The sequence below is a fragment of the Myotis brandtii genome, unplaced genomic scaffold (assembly GCF_000412655.1).
Source record: "Myotis brandtii unplaced genomic scaffold, ASM41265v1 scaffold460, whole genome shotgun sequence".
NCBI classification, from domain to species: Eukaryota; Metazoa; Chordata; class Mammalia; order Chiroptera; family Vespertilionidae; genus Myotis; species Myotis brandtii.
Genome location: NW_005367588.1, coordinates 207,688 through 229,474, shown reverse-complemented (window position 1 = coordinate 229,474; position 21,787 = coordinate 207,688). Strand labels below are relative to the sequence as shown.

The 21,787-nt window shown below is 42.6% G+C and overlaps 1 protein-coding gene and 1 long non-coding RNA gene across 2 annotated transcripts in view; one reads left to right on the top strand and one right to left on the bottom strand.

Annotated features, from left to right (window-relative positions):
- Positions 1–1,789, top strand: part of LOC106727658 — a 2,740-nt gene extending 951 nt beyond the window's left edge. Inside the window, exon 2 of the long non-coding RNA XR_001363896.1 lies at positions 1,341–1,789. This is a non-coding gene — a long non-coding RNA (uncharacterized LOC106727658). The remainder of the gene's footprint in view (positions 1–1,340) is intronic.
- A 2,936-nt stretch (positions 1,790–4,725) lies between these two features.
- RIOK3 (RIO kinase 3) lies at positions 4,726–19,715 on the bottom strand. The gene is made up of 13 exons (XM_005875405.2): positions 19,653–19,715; positions 17,260–17,375; positions 16,524–16,669; positions 16,324–16,431; positions 16,044–16,153; positions 14,765–14,908; positions 14,041–14,168; positions 11,020–11,217; positions 10,259–10,418; positions 8,921–9,001; positions 8,743–8,832; positions 7,598–7,705; positions 4,726–6,316 (listed from the first exon to the last, which is right to left on the bottom strand). Exons 1-13 carry the CDS (start codon positions 19,698–19,700, stop codon positions 6,209–6,211), a joined length of 1,545 nt encoding a protein of 514 aa, XP_005875467.1. The 5' UTR covers positions 19,701–19,715; the 3' UTR covers positions 4,726–6,208.
- Between the last annotated feature and the right edge of the window lie 2,072 nt (positions 19,716–21,787).

The window sequence follows — 21,787 nt, the reverse complement described above, 5'->3', positions numbered from 1 at the left end:
GGATGGCAGTGCCCGGTCCGTACACCCGGGGCCCCCCGCAGCCCCGGGGGTGAGCTGCCCCCCTGCGGTTGCCTCACCGACACAGTCCCAAAGCCCCTGCTTGGCATCCCCGGAGGCCACGGATGTGCCTCTGGAGCAGCGGTTCTCAACCTGTGGGTCGCGACCCCTTTGGGGGTCGAACGACCCTTTCACAGGGGTCGCCAAGACCATCGGAAAACACATATATAATTACATATTGTTTTTGTGATTAATCACTATGCTTTCATTATGTTCAATTTGTAACAATGAAAATACATCCTGCATATCAGATATTTACACGACGATTCATCACAGTAGCAACATTACAGTTATGAAGTAGCAACGAAAATAATTTTATGGTTGGGGTCACCACAACATGAGGAACTGTATTAAAGGGTCGCGACATTAGGAAGGTTGAGAACCACTGCTCTAGAAAGTGCATCCAGCAGCAGTCAGGTCGCGGGGAGCCTGGACTATGACGTGGAGCTGGGGGGCCCCTGGAGGCGGGGCGAGACCGGTCAGGGTTTGGAAAGTTGAATAAGGAGGCGGTTCCTTTCAGGGAAGGACGTAGGACACAGGTACAGCACAGACATTAGGGAAAGTAAACAAGGAAACAGTAAACGTATACCACGGGAAATATTTTAGAGGAATATGATGCACTTTAAAGCTAACGGGAAAAGACTCAAGTTATTGCCTTTTCATAACTATTTTATTGTGACTGAAAAGCTTTGCATACAACAGTCCCTGTTATGGTCAGAGCTAATAATATAAATTGAAATGCCCTTAACATCAGTTTTAAAAATAAAATACTGGGACCAAGATGTGCCCTAGAATTAAACTGAATTTAAGTTGTGATTTGGTAAAATAATGCCTATGTGTTCGTTGTGTTTATTAATGTTACATTACGTGAGGTATGGTCTCAGTTGTGGGTGATGTTTATGTAACAGAAAACTGCAGGGCCTGGGCACAGCTTGCCCTTCCTGCCTCCTGCTCGCCACGGGGAAAGCGCTGCCCCACGCCCAGCTGCTGGGACCACGTGTGCCACTTGCAGAGTCACCAGCTGAACTGCGGGCGCTCGCCGGAGGCAGCAGGGCACGTGTGTAATTGGCCCTGCTGAGCAGAGGGGCGGCAGAGCCAGCACACGGCCCTGGTCCACGGGAACACGTGCATGGTGTTGGCTGATAGGATTTCTTAGAAGAGTATTAACGTAAAAGGTTTCCTCATGGTTCCTCAGCAGTTTTTGGTTCTTCTGGAAACAGTAAAACACGGAACAATTCAACAAACTAATTAGGGTCTTTGTTTTCATTGTTTTGTGGAAGCAGGAGGCCTGTGCCTTTCCTGGAGGTGCTGCACAGCCACCGGGCAGCAGAGCCTGAGAAGCCCGGGCGGCGAGAGCAGGAAGCCCAGGGGAGCACCTGACATCGGCTGCCACTCTACTCCGTGATGGCTGCTCCCAGTGAGGCCGAGGCTGGCCCGGCAGAAGGGGACAGGTAAGAGCTGAAGGGCACGCAGAACGCATTGCGAGCTACAGTCAGGGCGGCTGGGCCAGCGGGCACTCCAGCCTCGGAGCAGGTGAGCTCCCAATGGGCAGGGGAGAGCGAAGTGCAGCCCCGAGTCAGCTCACCCCTGGATGGTAAGGTGCCTGTCATTCATACATTCATAATTGGTTTGTTTTCTTATGTGTTCTTTGTTGAGAAGTGTAACGCCTGGGATTTAAAAGGTGCTTCTGGCAGTTTGTGAAACCTAATAAAATCACACAGGCTTTTCTGGTTTTCTTTGCTTTGTGTATTAATTCTCTTTCAGACTATATGTCTGGAAGGATAGGTACCAACATTTGTAGAGTGGTTCTCATGGCTTGGCAAGTTTTCACATAACTTTTGCATTCTTCTTTGAACTTTCTAAATTCCTTTTGGTTTTAAAGTAAGCATGAGTAATTTTTATAAAAGGAACTGTTTTTTAAAAGTTAACTATATTTACTGGGAAATCTTGACTCTGTGTCCTGATTTTGCAGCCTTTTCATTTCATGAGTATTTTGCGTGACTGCATGTGTCCTTACACATTTATGTATACATGTATATAAAAAGCATTCAGTATAATGTAGCTAGATGGTGGTTATCTTGTACTGTGAGTGATTTGTTTTCTTTTTTCCACCTTTGGCATTATTTGAATTTTAAAAATACATGTGTATTCATAAGCAGAAAAAGTGTTTTGAAAGATAGGGTAATAGAAGACATAGAAAGGCCCATAAATATGAACAAATCCAAGTAGCCATCTCGTGCTCCTCTGTAACAAACCCACCATGAGGTCATCCAGCCCTTGTATCCGTGACTCTGATGATAAGGAGGTAGTGTCCCCTTCTAGCACAGCTAGTAAAGACTTTTCCTAATTGGATCAGAGTCTATGTCATTTCCAACCTAATGCTCCCAATTTTAACCTTTGAACCACGTGCTTATGCATTCAGGCATTCAAAATATATTTGAGCTTCTACTCAAGTGTGTGGGAATACAGCAATGAATAAAGCTAGCAACAATCCTACTCTCACCAAGTAATGTTTAGTGAGTAGAAATAAAATGAGTAATACATGTCAGGTAGAAATAAGTTCTACGGAAAAAATAAACCAGGGGACGGTGATACTCGTAAAGGCTCAAATACTGTGGTAGCCCACCTCCGAGGGCCCAAGACCGCCACCTCCAGGCACTCCTGACTGCAGGCCCTCCCAGCTGGCGGCTGCCCTGTGTAGTGAGCATTGCACAAAGGACAGAGCGTGTCTCTGATGCGAGGCTATAAAAGGCCCTGCGGCTCCTGCCTTGCTCCTCCTTGGATCAGTGCTTTGGGGAAAGCGTCGAGGACACTCAGGAGGGCTTTGGAAAGGCTGCTGTCTCCAAGGGCTGAAGCTTCCCACCGGCCAGTGGGCAACTGCGGCCTCTGCCAACAGCATGAGGGAACTGTCTTGGAAGGGGGTCCTCTGCTCCCAATCAGACCTTCCTTCACACGATTCTCAACTGACATCTTCATTTTAAACATGTTTTTATTCATTTTAGAGGGAGAGGGAAGAGGGAGAGAGAGAAACATCAAGGAGAGAGAATCATCGATCAGCTGCCTCCTGCACACCCACTACTGGAGGTCAAACCCGAAACCTGGGCGTGAACCCTGACTGGAATCAAACCGGCGACCTTTTGGTGCACAGGACAGCGCTCAGCCAACTGAACCACACCAGCCAGGGTCTCATTGACACCTTGATTGAAACCTCCTGAGACCTTGAGCCAAAACCACCCTGCCGAGTCATTCCCAGATTCTGACTCTCAGCAGCTGTGTGAGATAATGTTTGTTTTAAATCACAAAGTTTTGAGGTAATTTGTTATGCAGCAGTAGGTAACTAATGGACTGAGATGAAATTTGCAGACACCTGAAGCATGGAGACTTGTGGATAAGCTAGTGGAAGAGCATTCCAAGCAGGCAAAGGCCCTTGTTAAATACCAGTATGTCTGAGGCTTGCCCTGGCTGGGTGGCTCTGTTGGTTGGACCAACTATTCTTATAGTGACAAGTATTCTAATTGTGTTCTTTCTGTCCCAAAAGACAGTAGAGTGGTTTTTTAAAGTTTATGGAGCTCTAAGTAGCAGCTCTCTGTTATTCTGTAATGAACACCCCACCTTCCCCCTCCATCTGCTACTTTATCTTTCTAATATATTGATCTTAACCCCTCAAAAAGCTATGTTTGAGAGAAAGCTGGAAAGCCCAGAATAGCAAAAATAATGCTTTCCCAAATGTAACCTTGTAATATTTTTTAATGGGGGACAAATAGGAAATCAAGAGTAAAAACAAGCTTGCTTGCAAATAAATTGATGTCTCCAAGTATAAAATAAACTTACAAAACAAATCATTCTCTAATTTTTATGAAATCCCTTTAAGATGCCAATTAAAAAAATGTCTCTTCAAAAATACATTTTGAAGTTTGAAAATACAATCAGATGAGCTTTTCCCACCCAATTTCTAAAGTGCTGGGAAACGAACAGCTCCGAATTTTAAAAGGCGCAGACAACAATTTCTCTGATGCCCAGAGCCCAAATGGACAGCAAAAAGGGGTCTCAGCCTCCATCTCCATCTTCCTTGGAGAGGGTCTACCAGGACCAGCATTTCAGTCAGCTGCCTCACTCCCACCGCCCTGCTTTCCTTCAAAGATTAAAAACAAAGAGAATCACATGCGGAGGGGGGATGGCAGGGAGGTACGCCACGCTGTAAACTGGTTTTTAGAATACAAAGGACGTAGCATTTCTATGCATGTCGTAGTTTTGTAAGCATAAAAAAATGACTTTTCATAAAGAGGAAACTGGCCATTTTTATCTTGAGATAAAAATTCCCTACAGTCATCCTTGTTTTGATAACTTATTTTATTATTCACTTTCATTAAAGTGAGGCAAAATATTATTTCCATATTTTAGGTTTTTTCCCCCGCTTGTATTTATTCTTTATTTAGCAAACAGTTTCCACTTTCTTTTTCCTCTGTGTGGAAAATTTACTGTCTGAGCTATAGGAAAGGTAAAACCTATCTGTAATGTGAAGTAATTTAAAAGTGAAATCTAAATATGAGAAGTTTGAGGGGAAAAAACTGCTTAAAATAGTACTGCTTTATTTTTATGCAAAAGGGTAACTTGGTGACAGGACCTAAGTTAATATAAGGAACAGGAAGAAACCACACAAAGAACCAATTCTAAAATGATTTCTTCATTTTTAATTTCTTAAAAAGCATGTTCACAGCACACTCCAAGAATGCTATACAGCAACGGTTTGCTGCTCTTAGTCAAACAGAGTATGTCAGAAAACAAAACAAATTTTAAATGGTTAATGGTTTTTTAAAAATAGGTCTTTGAAATTTCTGTAAAACCAATAATCACCAGTCATTGAAATCTGTTTCATAGTAGTAAACACTTAAGAAATGTAATAAGTATTGACCCCAAATCACACTTCTCTTAAAAGGTATACAACAGAAACAAAAATAAGTATTTTTCGAGGAAGAACATATTTGGCATTTTAAAATAATGTCAAAGGAGGAACTTTCAAGTGTAAGTAATGTTTAGACTTTTACTTTCAGTGACCAGGGTCTCTACTGGTTCCAATCTGAAATCAGCAATAGGAGGAATGATTACATTGTAGTTAATGAACTCCAGTCTAACAAAGCCAGTGCAGTGCGTGCTTTATTTAAGAAGTGGCATCCGGCCAGTCTAAAAATTATTAAAAGTGAGGTCAGAGAGTTCAATCAGTAGGTTAACTTGGTACCCAACTTGTTTCAAACTTAGTGTTCATCATTTGACTGACTATATTTCTCTCAAAAGGAATCAGTAAGTACAGAGTTTCAGTGATATGGAAACTGAACTTTGACAAACAGGGTTAAATTTTAGCATCCCACCTTTCCAGATAGCTTACATTTTCCTTATAAATGCAGAGCAGCTGCACCATGCGTCACACTCTATCCCTTTCACCCAAATGTAGAAATGCTGAAAGTTAATTTTTAAAAATTTGGGTGGTTAAGTTCTTATATATTTGTCTTTCAGAAACCTACAACCCTTTTCTTGGATATGAACGTGAAAAAGAACTCAATTCATATTCACGATGTACCAATAAAAAGTATTTTGCTTATGTCTATTTCCATCAGCCATTTTGAAACCAGATTTCCATTTAAAACACCTACTAAAAGAAGATATTTTCCTTTAGAATCATGGTCACAATCTGGAAAAAGAACTGAGAAGGACTAATGTCAGGCCAATAAAATATTCAAGGAAAGATGAGACTCAAAGCAGGGATGTATCAGAGCAAGTAGGTGGCAATAAAGGCCTCCCTTGTAAACATCTGGCCTTTCCTCCCATATCTGAAAACATTACCCACGTTTTAAAAAATTCTCATCAAAACATTTTACACCACGAATCCTGTAAAATCCAGTCGATTTCAACTAGATAACCTGTAGCTGTTAAAGAATTATATTATCCTGTTCATAAGATGAGAGGTAGTGACATTTTATTCTCTCAATGCCGAGCTAAAAATTCCACACGTCTGGCATTAGGGCTACCAGGGGAAAAGCACAGAAGCACCATTGTACACTCCTCGTGTTGGTATCTCAAGTTGCCCATAACTTCATTTGGCATTGGCAGCTGGCAGTCGCCGCTGGGTCGCCAGTGAGAGCCGCGGGTATTGGTGCTATGCGTCGCGTGGGACTGGAGGACCTTCGTCGTCTTTCAAAAATGAAGCAGCTTTCCTTCCATTCTTCTGAACGTGATCTTCATTCATTTTCTCCAAAGCTTCTATCTACAAAATTAATATTTAACATTCAATCCATTTGTCAACCCTACTTCACTGAAACCACACTTCAGATTGAGCCAGTGTTTACTCAGTTAAAATGAGGTCACTCCTGCCCGACCTGTGTGGCTCAGAGGTTGAGCGTGAGCCCATGAACCAGGAGGTCACGATTCGATTCCTGGTCAGGGCACATTGTCAGGTTGGGGGAGGTTGGGGCTCAATCCCCAGTGTGGGGTGTGCAGGAGGCAGCTGAGCAATGATTCTCATCATTGATGTTTCTAGCTCTCCTCCCTTCCTCTCTGAAATAAATATTTAAAAAAACAACCAAGGTCACTCCTAACAATGCTGGCCTTCGATCAGACTTACGTATTAGTGTGTCATATACATATATGATAGCTATCAAGTCAGCAACTGGAACCAAGCGATGTCTTCCTGTGTGCTCCCTCAAGCGTGCAGGGGCAGGAAAGGGTTTTCCAGCAACCACAGTAACACCTGCTCAGCAACTGTACTGAGCGAGACGCTAGACTTGCCATCTTTCTAGAACTTCTCTGACCTTAGACTCCATAATAATCATTCTCTGCTCTGGTATATTGTTGGGAATAATTAGCTGCCATTTCACTTTTTAGTTTTTGTTCCAATTCTGAGAGACCTTCTCTGAAAGAGATTTTTTTTTAATGGTTTTATCGATCCATGTTGTAATGACTGGGTATTTCTAAGGATGGCCACTGCTAACTTTCTATATTAAAAGCAGGGACCAGCCCTAACCGGTTTGGCTCAGTGGATAGAGCGTCGGCCGGCGGACTGAAGGGTCCCAGGTTCGATTCCGGTCAAGGGCATGTACCTTGGCTGCAGGCACATCCCCAGTGGTGGGTGTGCAGGAGGCGGCTGGTCAATGTTTCTCGTTCATCGATGTTTCTAACTCTCTATCTCTCTCCCTTCCTCTCTGTAAAAAATCAATAAAACATACTAAAAAAAAAAAAGCAGGGACCACGTATTACTAATTTTTGTATCACCCAGCGTGTTTACCACTTAACTTCGTAAAATAGGGTAAATACAGTGTATGGGAAATGTGTTATTTTCCATCTCCATCAAACCGTGAACTCCTGGAAGAATGTTTTTGCTATGTTTATCTTAGGTTTAAGCCTGGAAAGGACCAAAACTATCTCCAGAAAAGACAAATCTCAAATTCATTTTAGTTTTGAGGGGAGGGAGGATAAAATTCACTCTGGGTTTCAGTATCTGCTATATTCAGTCTCCATTACCAGCAGAGAGAACAGCAGCTCAGCTTACCTCAGCCAAGAAATCAGCTTCATTGTCTGCTGAGATGTTTAAACCTGACACAGCATTAAAGAGCTCTCGTTCATTAAGGGCTTCCTTCACTCCGCCTTTCTGGAAAAACTAGTGAGGAAATATAAGGAAGTCAGTAATTAGCAGTAATGAGTAATTCTCTTAAGAACAGGGAAGGCACGCTTGCAGGCACCTGTGAGCTCCCCCATTTCAGGCTGGCTGTGTCCAGGCCCTTCTTGTTCTCAGTCCTGACACACCCACCGTCTGCCCAGTTAAGTTTGTCACAGTCTATAGCTGGGTTAAGTGTGCACCTTCTAAAGCTGTAAAAATGAGTGCTTTATAAAACTGTTTGCAGACTCAAAACATTCACTAAATCCCATGAATTAAAATGGTCAAAAGACACATCAGTTATTCCCAGTACGAAGTTATTCAGAAAGATCATTACCATCTGGGTCTGTTGCTAACAATTTCCTGTAGAAACAGCAAACAAATGTGACCCGACTCAGCACCAAGGTTTACCTTCCCTCAGGTCTCCTCTGCCTCACAGGCATGTGCCTCGGACGTCACGCAGACCAGCTCATTTCAGTGGCACTCACCTGCCAGGAGGCCTGCAGGCTGCCAGCTGCAGCCTCTCCACACTCTGCATGTACTAAGTGTCTACTGGAATGTTCAAATATTTGGAGCCAAAATAAAAACTTCCTCTATTGCAAGTTTAATTCAGTGGCCCAAATGTGAGGCATGCAATCAATTCTTGCTGAAAATAAAATCTGACAAATGGATCTTTTTATCTTTATCTTGAAGGCAGCCAGTAACCAAACCCTTCATTTTCTAAGAATATCTTGCTTATCTTAGGAGTGAGAAAACTACATGAATCTTACATCCCATTACAAAAACTGTATTAGTGTTTAATATATTTTTTTTATTGATTTCAGAGAGGAAGGGAGAGGGAGAGAGATAGAAACATCAATGATGAGAGAGAGAGAGATTGATTGGCTGCCTCCTGCACGCCCCCTACTGGGGATTGAGCCCGAAGCCGGGTATGTGCCCTTGACCAGAATTGAACTCGGGACCCTTCAGTCCACAGGCCGACACTCTATCCACTGAGCCAAACCAGCCAGGGCAAAAACCGTATTAGTTTACATGCCTACCTGTGAGACATTCCTACAGTCACGGAACAAGAACTCCAGGCCGTGAGGATGGGTCGGTTCTACAGACTGACTGACATCGATCAACCAAACCTATTTAAATACAGAGCATACAGTGACTGACCTTCACTAAGTTACATCAAGTAATTTAATGAGAACATTAACAGAATATGCTCCTCACCTTTCCAGCATGCCACAGCATGTTATATTCACTGAGGTCGGCATGCACGAGCGTGCATTCATTATATAACTGCTGCATCAGCTGTGAGGAGGCAAGGCAGACATTTAGGAAAAGAAATCATTCTAATTCACTGCCACAACTAAAATGTCTACGCTCACCCACAGTAACCAGGAAGGTCAAGACAAGGTTAAAGACCGGGACCGAGCTTTCCTTTTTTAAGGCAGGGTGTGACACTCCACCTCCTTGTCCACCTGACGACAATGAGGCCAGGAGGCCACGGGGCACACCTGGATCCCACAGGAGTAAGAGAGCGGCCACGGGCATGGTCACCACTCAGGAGACCAGGCTTACCCTTCACAAAAGGGCAAAGGGCTCCCTGAGTCTGCTACGGGATGTACACAACTCCAAGGCTAAAAAATACTTCCTGCCAGACACAGTAGGAGAAATTTCCTTAGGAATCCCGTGGTGTTATGTTCAGAATCGTGGTGAGCCCTAGCCTTACCGTAGCAATCAGTGTTAATGCTTTGTTTCCCAGCCTTAATAGAATTCAAATAGAAAAGTACAGGATTACTTCATCTCTTCCCCAGCCACCCCACCACCAAAAAAGAAGCCAAAAAGGAATTTCATTTTCCTTTGGATGTTGTCCTCTTGGAGGCAGAGAAAGTTGGATTATCTCCCTAGCTGGGTCTTAAAAAAATTACGTTTGTATTCACATCAACTGCTGACTGGCACTGGAGCACCAGGCAGAGACTGTAAAAAGCTCATGTTTCTCCACTATTCAGTTACAACAATAGAGAAAAATCACAATATTGGGAGCATTTTCTTATGCTAGAAGGACCTCAGACTGAATGCAGCTGCTGTCCCGAAGCAGGAAGAGCTTCTGTAAGTTCCTGACACGTCTTTGCAACCCTAACGCCTGCTGAATGGAGATGCACTCCCTCCATCTTTAGTTCCCAGCTGCACTTCCTTATGAGTCCAAATCTACTGCCTCAGATTTCCCAACTAGAAAGGCAATTTTTTCGCACTTAGAGCAGTATCATTCAAGAAGACATGAAAACCAAGCAGGCACTACATCAAACTTAATGAAGTTTTAACAGCTTCATGCCTCCATGTCACTGATGCTCACAACGAGCCTTCACTTGCTTCATACGTCTATTTTCTAAACTGACTCCACACACACACAGTGGTATAAACACACCTCTTCAATGTGAACATTCCTTCACAAACTTCAGTGTGGCCTTATTCTATCACCATAAAATAGGACTACTTTTGGAAACTTTCAGAGCTAGAAGAAATATTTTTAGAAGCGGGTGTGAATGCTCTGGAGGGCACACGTACGTGGAGAGTTTGGTGGTAGGCTGCTTCCATTTCTTCGCTACTGAGCTTCACTTCTTTCAATTTAGGAGCTGGAACCTGATCGTGGCCAATAAAAGACATAACTAAAATGTGTTTCTTGAGCAGCACAACTGCTGGGCAAGGAATTCCAGCTTTCTGCATTCTGTACAGAAAGAAACGATTAAGAAGGTAAAGATCAGGAGAGAATGTTTTACTTAAAGAACATCTAACAAGGCCCTGCAATGAGCTGGGGTAACGCACATGGAAGGACAGACTGGTGAGGAGATGATCCCAGGGCCCTGGCAGAGGTGGGACAGGAGCTGTGGGAGCACACACATCAGGAAGGCTAGGACGCCAGGTGAATGGGAGTCAGCCCGATAGGCAGGTGGGGACATGCTGGTCTCAGGAGAGAAGCAGCTTGTGGAAGTGCAGGGAGGCGTTCAGAGCACAGTCCACTGGGAGAATGTATGTGAACCAGCACAGCTGGAAGCTGAATCGGAGGAAGGCCATGTGGCTCCAGGCGACAGAGACAGGCTCCGCACCACAAAAGGACTTTGAACTCCACACTAAAGACTACAGGGCGGCAGCAGCATTTTAAGAAAGGCAGCGGTGAGAGCTCAGCAGTACAGGAGATTGGAGGCCAGCAATGCCTCTCGGGACATGATTCTATCCTCAGAAGTGCTGCTGAGGTGAAGAACTTTGCAGCTAATAGAAAGGCAACTACTCAAGCTGACTTCCAGCTCCCGGCACACGGGTCTCTTTACCTGGTGAGGTTGTGCATTTCCTTTTCTGCCCACATTCGGATGATCTTACGTGGATTTAGTTTACTGAAGCGATCTTTAAACCTGAAATCATCTTTAATGTATTTGTCACGGTTCTTAAACTCATTAAGGGTTGTTTTAAATACCTTGATGGCACATTCTGTAGGTATAAATTTACTACATTCCTTTTCATCTTCCATGCTAAGTGGAAGGAAAAAAATTAAGTCAGTATAAATTGCCAGCTCACAAGTAAACCAATTTCAAAATAAAGATGTGACACAGGGGTGGGTCTACCTTCTCTGACCATGACTGGCAATAACCTTGCTCTGCTCTCTCTTTCTTATCCCATACTGCAAGTCTCACTCACATACTGGGTATTCTATTATGTAATTATCTTTATTGACCATAACAATTCTTGCTGTAATGTTCTCTTGGTTGTACTGTAAGTTCTTTGAGAGTAGAAAACATGTCACACGTATTCTCTAAAAAACCCAGCACAAGTTACTACAATGGGGCCTTGACTTACAAGTTTAATTCATTCCGAGACCGAGCTCGTTAAGGAGCTCGTTAAGGAGCTGGTTAACTCAAATTACTCTGTCAACTCAAAGCAAAAAATCAGCCGGGACACTCGTAAGTCAAGGCCCCACTGTATTCAATTAATTGTTGATAACAAGGCCAACCTGAGAGTAATGGAAACCAGGACAGCTTTGTGGTGGGCAGAACCCTAGGATGGCTCCCAATTTCCCAGCCCCACCAAGGGGACACCTGGATAATCCCCTCCCTTGAGGGCGGGTGGCATAGCCACTCCCTCCATTAGCTCACATTGTACGGCCAAGGATGACACTGCACTAAGACGCAGGCTTAGCTGACTGAAGAAGACGTGACCTACTTACTACGTGGAAGGGCTACACGGCCAGGAGCTGCAGGGCCTCTAGAAGCTGAGGGCAGCCTCGCCTGCAGCCAACAAGCAGAGACCCAGTCCTGCAGCCGCAAGGAGCTGCCTGTGCCAAGGGAACAGGACCCACGCGGCAGAAGGGAGCCAGGCCAGGCCCTCCTGAACGTCTGATCAACTAAAACTAGGAGATAATCTGTGGGGCTTGTTTTTAAGCTGCTAAGCCTGTGGTGATTTGTTATGTAGCACAGAAAACTAACATAAACTTTTAAAAGCATTCAACTCTCACTTGGAGAGAACCAAATACTCTCTAGTTTTACTAACTATAAGCACAATAAAACCTTGATACAATGGACTAATTTGGGCAACAGGGTGTCCAGGCCAAAAGTCTGTTATATAATGAAGTAGGTTTTCCAAATGTGTGCATAGTCTGTGCCCCAGAAATTTCAGTGTTAGGAATTTAGCTTAAGGATATATTGGCAAAAGCACACCATGGTAGATTTACAAGGATATTCCTATATGTTCACACAGTGGAATGTACTAACACAGAAATGGGCGATGTAAGCCAGTAACATAGAAGGATCTCAGATATATTACTGAAAAACTAAGGTTCTGAACGTAGAGTATAATCTCTCTTATAGTAACCAAATAAGAAATAGATGCATAAAAATTTCTGGAAGATTTGAGTAAAAATTGTTAATAGTGGTTTTAGAGAAGAAATCTGTGGGGCGAGAGTTGGTAAGATGAAGGACACTTTTCAGTTTAATTCTTTCTGTAAAGTTTTCATTTCCACCACACAGGCAATCTTTCATTTTAAATAATTTGTGCCATTAGGTTATTATCTGCCTGGTCTTAGGATACCCTCAAATTAAATTTGGAAAGAGGGAGGGGAACAAAGTTTAAAGTAAGGAAGAAATAAATGTTTACTAAGATGAACATATTCCAGGTATTGTCAGGTATGACCCTCACTTATCCCCACAAAATCCTATGAGGCAAGGGTCAACTTATGAGGTGCAGTAACTTGCTCCAGATCACATAACTTGAAAAACATTCATTTTTATCCTTCCTTTTGGAACTTAACAGTATAATTCAATTTATGATTACATGTATATATTTCACCTAGAAAGAGAGATTAAATAGTTGAGAAAACCTGCCCTGGTAGGTAGCTCAGTTGGTTCACCAAGTTTCTGGGTTCGATCCTCAGTCAGAGAACTTACAAGAATCAACCAATAAATGCATCAATAAGTGCAACAACAAATCAATGACTCATGTCTCTCTTCTCTCTTTCTCTCTCTCTTTTTCCCGTCCCCTTCCTCTCTCTAAAATCAATAAATAAAATTTAAAAAAGAAAACCTAAGGTAAGGACTTGACCAACAATTGTCTGAATCCCCTAAATACACAGAACTAACTTTCTAAACCTAAAACAACAAGAATAATTTCTGTCATCTATTTTGACATTTTGTTTGTAAACAATGTTAAAGTAAAGAGGTAGCCGAGCTAGTAAGTCTTGCTGTGACTTCCATGGTAAGTAACCAGATGATTTCATAGTCCTGGCATGTTCTTTAAACAGGCTCCACTTTCAAAAACCTTCCTCATGCAGTTCTTGACGCATCTAAGCCCTTGTAACAGAAGGGAAGTGGGGAAGATCTAAACAGCATAAGATCTCTAAAAGACGTTTCTTCAACAATGTAAGCATTACTTAAAGCTGGTATTTCTTAAAGTAAGGATCCGAACTACACGGGAGGCATCAGTGACTGACGAAGCACGTCCCCTCCGATCTGGTACCCAAAGGCCCCACAATGGAAAACCAGGGTTTTGAGACAAACCCAGGTACAAATTTTGTTCTGCTACTTATAGCTGCCTATATGATACAATAAAGTAGAAAGTATATTCATGAAAAAGAGTAAAGGAGTTTACACAAAATTTATGGTTACCTCTGGATGCTGGGATTAAGATTAAGATGATTGTTTTCCTTTCTACAATCTCATAGTGTCTAAATTTTCTATGGTAACACTTTTTAAATGAATCTGCTTTCCATGCGGTGTGAACTTTGATTCTGTGTAAATCCATTCACACTGGGAAGAAGGAGCTACGCTTTGTTGCCATGATGGTGCCGTCTTTTGCTCACTCACCTCCCTCCATAGGCATGAAAGACAACAGATTCCTTCCCTGTGCTGATGCAGCCAGTGATGGTCTCCAGCATTCCCGAGCTGACCATTTTATACATAAGTAAGCGCGTCTTAGGATCAACTGCTTTTTCCTACAAGAGACACGGCACAAAGAATAAAAATGTTCACCACATAACATTATCTGAGCCGTTGCTAATAACAAACATTCAAAATATATATCTTTTTTTAAAACTTGTAACAGGCTCTTAAGATTAGCAATCAAGGTACAATTCATCCCTTTAACTTTAATTCTAATGTCTTTGAAAATTAATATCTAAAAGAATCATCAGAATTCAGACATTAGCTTAGTCAAAATCATATTTTATCTCCAAAGTTTAAACAATCCCCCCAGTGTACTTACCATTAGTTTGTTTTTCTAAAGGTTTAAAAATTACTTTATTCTCAAGATGTTAGACACTGTCTTCGTCAATGTAAAACATTAGAGACTTATAAATTATTACAAATATGTCATAATTTCTTTAGACTCTTAGAATATTAGTATGCAATGTAAACTATACAGTTCAAATTATGACCACTAAACTGTAGGTTTTAAATAAGTGATTAATAACCATTACATTAAAGCTGAAAAGTCTAATAAGCAAAGATACTGGGTTTATTTACATCTTAGATTTGAAAAGCCAATCTTGTGAAAAAAATACCAAACAGAAAAAAATTTAAGATTACTTACTGCAGTAGAGTGTTCTTTTTTCTCGTGGAGGCGGGCACTTCGACGTTCTTCTGAGTAGGCATGTTGTTTTAAAGCATTGAAAACATGGTTTGATAGTTTTAAATCCATTCCAATTCCATCTCCTACCTGAAACCCAGGTGCAAACTGCCAAAAAGAAGCATTAGCATCTGAATACTTTAAACAGGTTACCTACTCCATAGACAGGCTGTGAAAGCAGAGCGCATTGGCATTAGAGAGGAAATACAAGGACTCACTAATAAACCCAACAGAGCGGAGAGGGGGCTGTTTCAGAAACTGCAGCAAGGAAGAGGTTTATCCTGTCCTATGCACCGAAGATATCCACTCACATCTGAAATCACTGCAGCGTTTCTTTGTACCTTGCTTTTACATCAGCAAAGGACACAGTACATTTTAAAGACTACACCAAATCTAACCAAAGAAATATAATTTCATCATCAGTTATTTCTGAGGAGTGGGTAGTATAGCAAGCTCTGCCCACTCCATGACAATTATGTTCGAGAGCTGCAGTGTTCCATATAGCAGCCACTAGCCACATGTGGGTATGTAAAGTTAAGCTAAAATAAAAAATTGAGTTCCTCAATTACAATACCCAAATCTCAGTTCTCAAATATGGCTAATATTAGCACAGATATAAAACATTTCTACTGTCACAAGTGCTACTGGACATGGTTGTTCTAGAGTCAGATCTGGACTGTTTCTGGAATTTAATAATATGTTTATGTAACAAGTATTTGTGTCCTCAAGTCTAAATGTTTTATATTCACCAAATTTTTATGAAAGAGGAAAAATGCTATTTTTCCCCCTTTTTTTAAAAAAAATTACATTTTATTTCTGATCTTTCAGGGGTAGTTCAGGCATAAGCTAAAACTTGTAAAAACTATTGAAGGGGATAGTAGACAGTATTTTTCTCTCTTCTTGTTATTCCCCAATCACCACTGTTATCTGTTCTTGGGTAGGGGTGCTATTTTATGAAAAATAATGTGCTGAAAATAAATGTTACTTTCTTAAGACAACTTCTTAATTTTAGAATTAATATAAATCAAACTATTTTTCTTAATATTGTAGAATTTAATTGTGGTACATTATATTCTTATTAGTGGCTGAGGGTTTTCATGATACTGCCATATTATAATTTAAAACTTCTTTAGAAAGGATGAAGAGTATTTTTAGAAATTTAAGATAGGTATTTAGAATCCCATGTTTTTAACTTAGTAACATTCTAGTAACATTCTCAGAGATAACACCTTCTGTAACTTACATGCTCCATTCTGGCTGTATTCTTTCTCCCACAGACTACTTCATCATGTTTGGTGGTGATGTCTTTTCCTTTTCCAATAAAACCCTTTTTGGGAGTAGGAACTGGTTTTGCTAAAGACAAGTATATAAAAATAGCAAAAACTAAATTGCTGAATTCAATATTGTCTGAAAAGATATCTGAATCTAATAGTAAATTACCAAATGCTTTTCAAAGATAAAGTATAAGGATTCATGGGAAAACTTAGTGTTCCTATGGCCCCATCAAATAAAAGCCTTGATACCTGGTCTATATGGATCATCACGAGTATCCTGCCAGTCAACCTCATCTTCAGAGCTATCACTGTCTTCATAGGGATGCACTTTTCGATAATTCTCAAAGGAAATGGAAACTTAAAAGGCAAAAATAGTTGAAAACTTATTTAGGAGCACTTTATAAGCATTTCTACCATCCAACGCAGTTGTCACAATGAGGTCATAGTACCTTTGCTATCGCCATTGAATTTTTTTTCTTCACGCCTAAGCTGTGCATCATATTCTCTGTCAAATTCCATCTGTAGCATCTGAGCCAGCATTAGGTCGCTGGAAGTATCAGTGTTTTCTCCAGTAAGAAATGGTCCTTCAGCAACACTATTCAAAATAAGGCAATATAAACTAACATACTGTGCTTCTGTAAACAGATGCTACCAATTATGAGAGTAGGATGTGCTTTTTCACTGTTAAAAACTGTACTAAAGGAACAATAGGATAAACTTTACCAAAGCACCTCTCCTGCCCAGGCACCCTCTGATTAGTGGCAGGAACCTGTGAGAGCACCAACTAGGATGGAGAAAGCTGTGAGAGAAAGCTAGGGGTCTATATGAAATCCATACCAAGACCCAGAATTCATTGTTCTTATCAAAGGAGAGAGAGCATCTATAAAAAAAAATAAGCTACAGGCATTGGATTAAAATATTATTTGATCATTTGGAGACCATCTGGTTCAACTGTTGCAATAACTAAACCAGAGAAATGGAGGGATTTGCCCAAAATAATACTGAAAAGTCGTCAGAGTCCGGACCAAAACTCAAACATCAGTGGACTCCCAGGATGGTGCTCTTTCTACTGCATTGCTTTTGTAAATGTATTTCTTAATCCTTTGTGATGACAATCACTAATCAAATCCTAGAACCTTGTTATAATCTGCCAGACAAAATTGATTCTTTCTAAATTTTACTTACTCAACTTTAGGAAAAGCAGCAGCTTCTTCTTCTAATTGCAACTCTTTAGCCAACTGCTCACTCATGACATCAGCCAAAGAACAGGATATTGTCTTTTGAGGAGTAGCCCATGGACACTATAAAAATTTTTTAAAAAGGACAATTCAATTCATAATAATGAAATTAAAATACCTCCCAAACTTGGAAATAAGGTTAGCTTTTGGGAATTAAACTAGTAGAATCAACTCAAAGTAAAAATACCTCCCAGCTCAAATCGGTAGTATGTCCTTTTTAGTTGAAGGGAAAAGGCTATCACAGCATCACCCCACCAGCCAATGAGTTCATGGAACACCCCTTGTTCCACATCCATGCTGACTCACAAGCAACCTTCTGCTGATAACCAGGCTTCCCAGGTAGAATCTCTTATGGGAACAGTCTACGAACTGCACAATTCAAGTCTTGCAACACCACCACCACAGCCAAGCGATATTCTGAGACCGGTGGCTAGTCAGTCAGCCTTCCTCAATGACATCACTATCTCAGCCCTCTTGACATACAAAACGTAGGTAAACTTCACAATTCATTTCTGAGGGGCAAGCTTTACTTAGCAACAGTGAACGATTACATTTGAAAGCCCAGCGATTAGGACCACCATTACTGAAGACAATGTCTAAATCTCTCTTGAACTTGCCCAGCTCCTCTTCCAAGATTCTCCCCCAGATATCAACGCCATCTTCTGTAAGCACCTCCAACCAATCTTTCTGCTGCCAGCCCTGCTTGTTGCCAGGCAGCTACCACAACAGTGGTTTCCCCTCTAAAATGCAGATTTGATTGCTCCAGTTTCCTTACTTAAAGCTCTTTCATTGTTTTAATGTTTCCCACTGCCTTTAGCGTAAAGTCCAGACTCATTCCTTAACTAGTACTGAGTGTTTTATTTAGAAGCAGCACATGATGTTTTAGCCAGACAAACTGTTCATCACATTTAGCCAGTAAAAGACCTCTAGCTGGCCTAAGGGCCTGGCGTGACTCTGAGGACAGCTGGGCCACTGACCCTTGTTCAGGTTCCACAACACTGAGGTTCAGAAATCCACTTGGTTCAGGCTGCCAGGGTGGAGCACTTCAGGGTGATAAATGACAACTATGTCTAAGTGAATCAGAGCCCAGCTTTATCCAGCCTCCTCCAGAGAGGAGGAGAGGCGCCCAGCTCTCAGCACACCTGCACTAGCCCCCAGCAGAGCTGACCGAGAACACAGACGGCTTCCTCAAGGGCTGGGGTGACTCTCCTGGAAGGGTTCTGGGTCTAGAATCTTGAAGCTCTGTAATCTGGAGAACATAGCTCATCTTTTGGCCACATGACTCTGACTTCTTAAACCAGTGGTTCTCAACCTTCCTAATGCCACAACCCTTTAATACAGTTCCTCATGTTGTGGTGACCCCCAACCATAAAATTATTTTCGTTGCTACTTCATAACTGTAATTTTGCTACTGTTATGAATTGTAATGTAAATATCTGATATGCAGGATGTATTTTCATTGTTACAAATTGAACATAATTAAAGCATAGTGATTCATCACAAAAACAATATGTAATTATTATATGTGTTTTCCGATGGTCTTAGGCGACCCCTGTGAAAGGGTCGTTCGACCGCCAAAGGGGTCGCGACCCACAGGTTGAGAACCGCTGTCTTAAACCCTCTAGGGTAGAAGACTTAATGTTGCCTAGGAATGTTTGGTCTGATCAGTTTCAAAGTACAGGTTCCAAGAGGTAAATGACCGTATTCTCTAACTCAGAATTGTCAATTGTCAATCACATTTGCAATGACTATTAGTAAAATAAAAATTCACTATATTTTAGTCACTGACTAAATATATATAACATCTAGATGAAAGTCACCATTGAGCAGTTGCAATAGCATCCCTATTTTATAGATTTAGAAACAGAGACACAGAAAGATTTTTTGTAGATGGAAGTGCTGCACCTAGGACTGCACTCACAGTGCCACACTGCTCCCCTAATCATCTTGTCTTGGGACATGAGACGCAAACTGCTGTACTGCCTGCAGTCTAAACGCGAATTCCTCAGCAGTCAATGTCCTTCAAAACCTGGCCTAGTTTAACTTTCCAGTCTCATTACCCGATGCTCAAGCAACACTTAACCACATGCCCTTCCACACCGTCACATGCTCTTCTCTCTGATGCCTTTTCCTCCCATTCCCCCAATTAAATCACCCTCCTCCTCCAGGCTCTCAGCTTCCATCCTCTGGTTCCCATTCCGCTGTGTCCTCTGTGAGCAGCACCAATCACTGTCCTGGCGTTACTGCATCAACCACACACAACAGGAGCCTTGAAAGGCCGGTGTCTCCATTTTGAGAGCCCAGCACAAAGCTTCACCGTCAGAGGCACCCAGCACTTACTGAGTAAGTGCCCACAGGAAACCCTGGAGATAGTCCATCCACTGCCATGTGGTCCGGGGCTCTAGAGGCCTGGTGCTATTCCAAGTCCTTTTTCCATCTTGAAGGTGTTTCTTCTAGTCTTTTGTCAACATCAAGTAATTCCAATAACATGTGAAATTAGCTGACAATTCCTTAGAAGAGGCATAAATGACAGGCTTACTGTGTAATTTTGAGGCAGAGGTTTACCTACTTCTAACATAGACGGAATCAGAAAGGGAGAGCTCAGTGGGCACCAGACACCCAGCCCACTCCCACTGCTCTTGCTCTCAGAGCCTCGGACTCCAGAGGTCTCCTTCCAGTAGCTCTGCTGACAGCTCAGCTGGGCTGCCTTCCTTGGGTGAGGGCAAATAAGTAGACTTCCGAAAGGTTGCCAACCCCCATACTTTGATCAAATCCAAACTCTTCAAATCAGTAGTCAAAAGTCCTCCATAAAAATGTGTAAGCTGACAATCCACCACACAGGCACAAGGGGTTTACCACCTCAAGGGGGGCTCAGAAAATTTACCGGGGGCCCCTCCTAGGAATGGGTACCATGGACTGTATGTAGGGGAATCCTCTTGTCATCATCTTGCAACTCTCCAGTAAATCAGACACTCTTTGTACTTAGGAAAACTTTATTTAATGCTAGAATAATAATAAATCTAAGACGCCCTCCTATCTCTATCTTTGCTGTCCATCATTTCCCACTATTCCCTTCATCTATACAAATTCCCTATTGCATCAAGACAGGAAGCCCCACAGTCCTTTCCAGTTCACTATCTGCTTTCAATGACACCAGGCCCGTAACCAGCTCCCTGATTCCTTCTGTCCTGTTTGCTGAAGAACCCGAGACCCACCAGGCTCTCCTCCCCTCGGAAACGGCCACCACTCGGCTCTGCTCAGAGCGGGGTCTTCACTGCTGCCACACTCCCACCTGCCTGATGGGGACATCACCCTTTCCCGCCCATCTCCTAAAGACGACCCCTGCGCCCGAGATAGTGTGGCTCCGTGGACAGAGCACTGGCCTGTGCACTGAAGGGTCCTGGGTTCAATTCTGGTCAAGGGCACATGCCCGGGTTGCCGGCTGGATCCCCAGTAGGGGGTGTTTCTCTCTCCCTTCCTCTCTGAAATCAATAAAAATATATTTAAAAGAAAAAAAAAAGATGATCCCTAGCTGCCCTCCCACTTTTCTTTGTTTAAAGTTCTACTGCAGACAGATACAGGGAGAGAATCAAGCACAATAAAAAAGAGCAAACATGAAGTGGGAACACAACAAAAATCCAGTCCTCAACTCAAAGCAAATGGAGAGAACCCTAAGCCACAGGAAGATCCCTCGTCTCCCCAAGCAGCTAGACACACGCTCTAGGCCAGCGGTTCTCAACCTGTGGGTCGCAACCCCTTTGGCGGTCGAACGACCCTTTCACAGGGGTCGCCTAAGACCATCCTGCATATCAGATATTTACATGACGATTCATAACAGTAGCAACATTACAGTTATAAAGTAGCAACGAAAATATTTTTATGGTTGGGTCACCACATGAGGAACTGTATTTAAAGGGTCAGAAGGTTGAGAACCACTGTTTTACACGAAAAAAATGTTCTGTGTTGGTATATAAAGAACAATTATGAAGCTAAAAAAGTTGGATTCCTTCCTAACTTTAGTTTGAGGAACACAAATCCCAACGGAAGCATTCTTACTTTCCAGCAAGCCCTCAACAAGTGACAGTCTTTTCTAGGGAAAGCATGACAAGCAGCAGCCCGAGACCCAGGAGCCAAAGGTGGACTCAGCCGCCGGAGGAGACGCTGAAACAGATGTTACAGCCCAGGGCTGAGTCCGCCTCAGGGTCCGCCTGGGCGGCCAGGGGGCCTGGGCTCATCCTTTCTCCCCGAGTGGACGAAGCTGCCGCGGAGGGTGCCCCCCGGGCTGTTACCTTTCCGCCGGTTCCCGAGTGTGACTGGGCTGACTCACTGCGCCCAGAAAAACAAGTCCGAGCGGGCCGTCCGCGAACGTCACGTCTCCAGGCGGGTCCCGCCCACAAGTGCGCGTTTTGGGGCGCAAGGAGCTCCCGGAGAAAGACCTCGAGTCTGGCAGCCGCGCCCGTCCCCGCCCCTCCCTC

What these genes read in the sequence shown, in the direction of transcription:
- RIOK3 (XM_005875405.2), bottom strand. Translation starts at nt 19,700, where the DNA reads ATGGCAGTGGATGGACTATCTCCAGGGTTTCCTGTGGGCACTTACTCA. An exon ending in TGATGATCCATATAGACCAG is followed by an intron (nt 16,154 to 16,323) that starts GTATCAAGGCTT and finishes ACTTGTCTTTAG; the next exon opens with CAAAACCAGTTCCTACTCCC. An exon ending in TTTCATGCCTATGGAGGGAG is followed by an intron (nt 11,218 to 14,040) that starts GTGAGTGAGCAA and finishes CCTTCCACTTAG; the next exon opens with CATGGAAGATGAAAAGGAAT.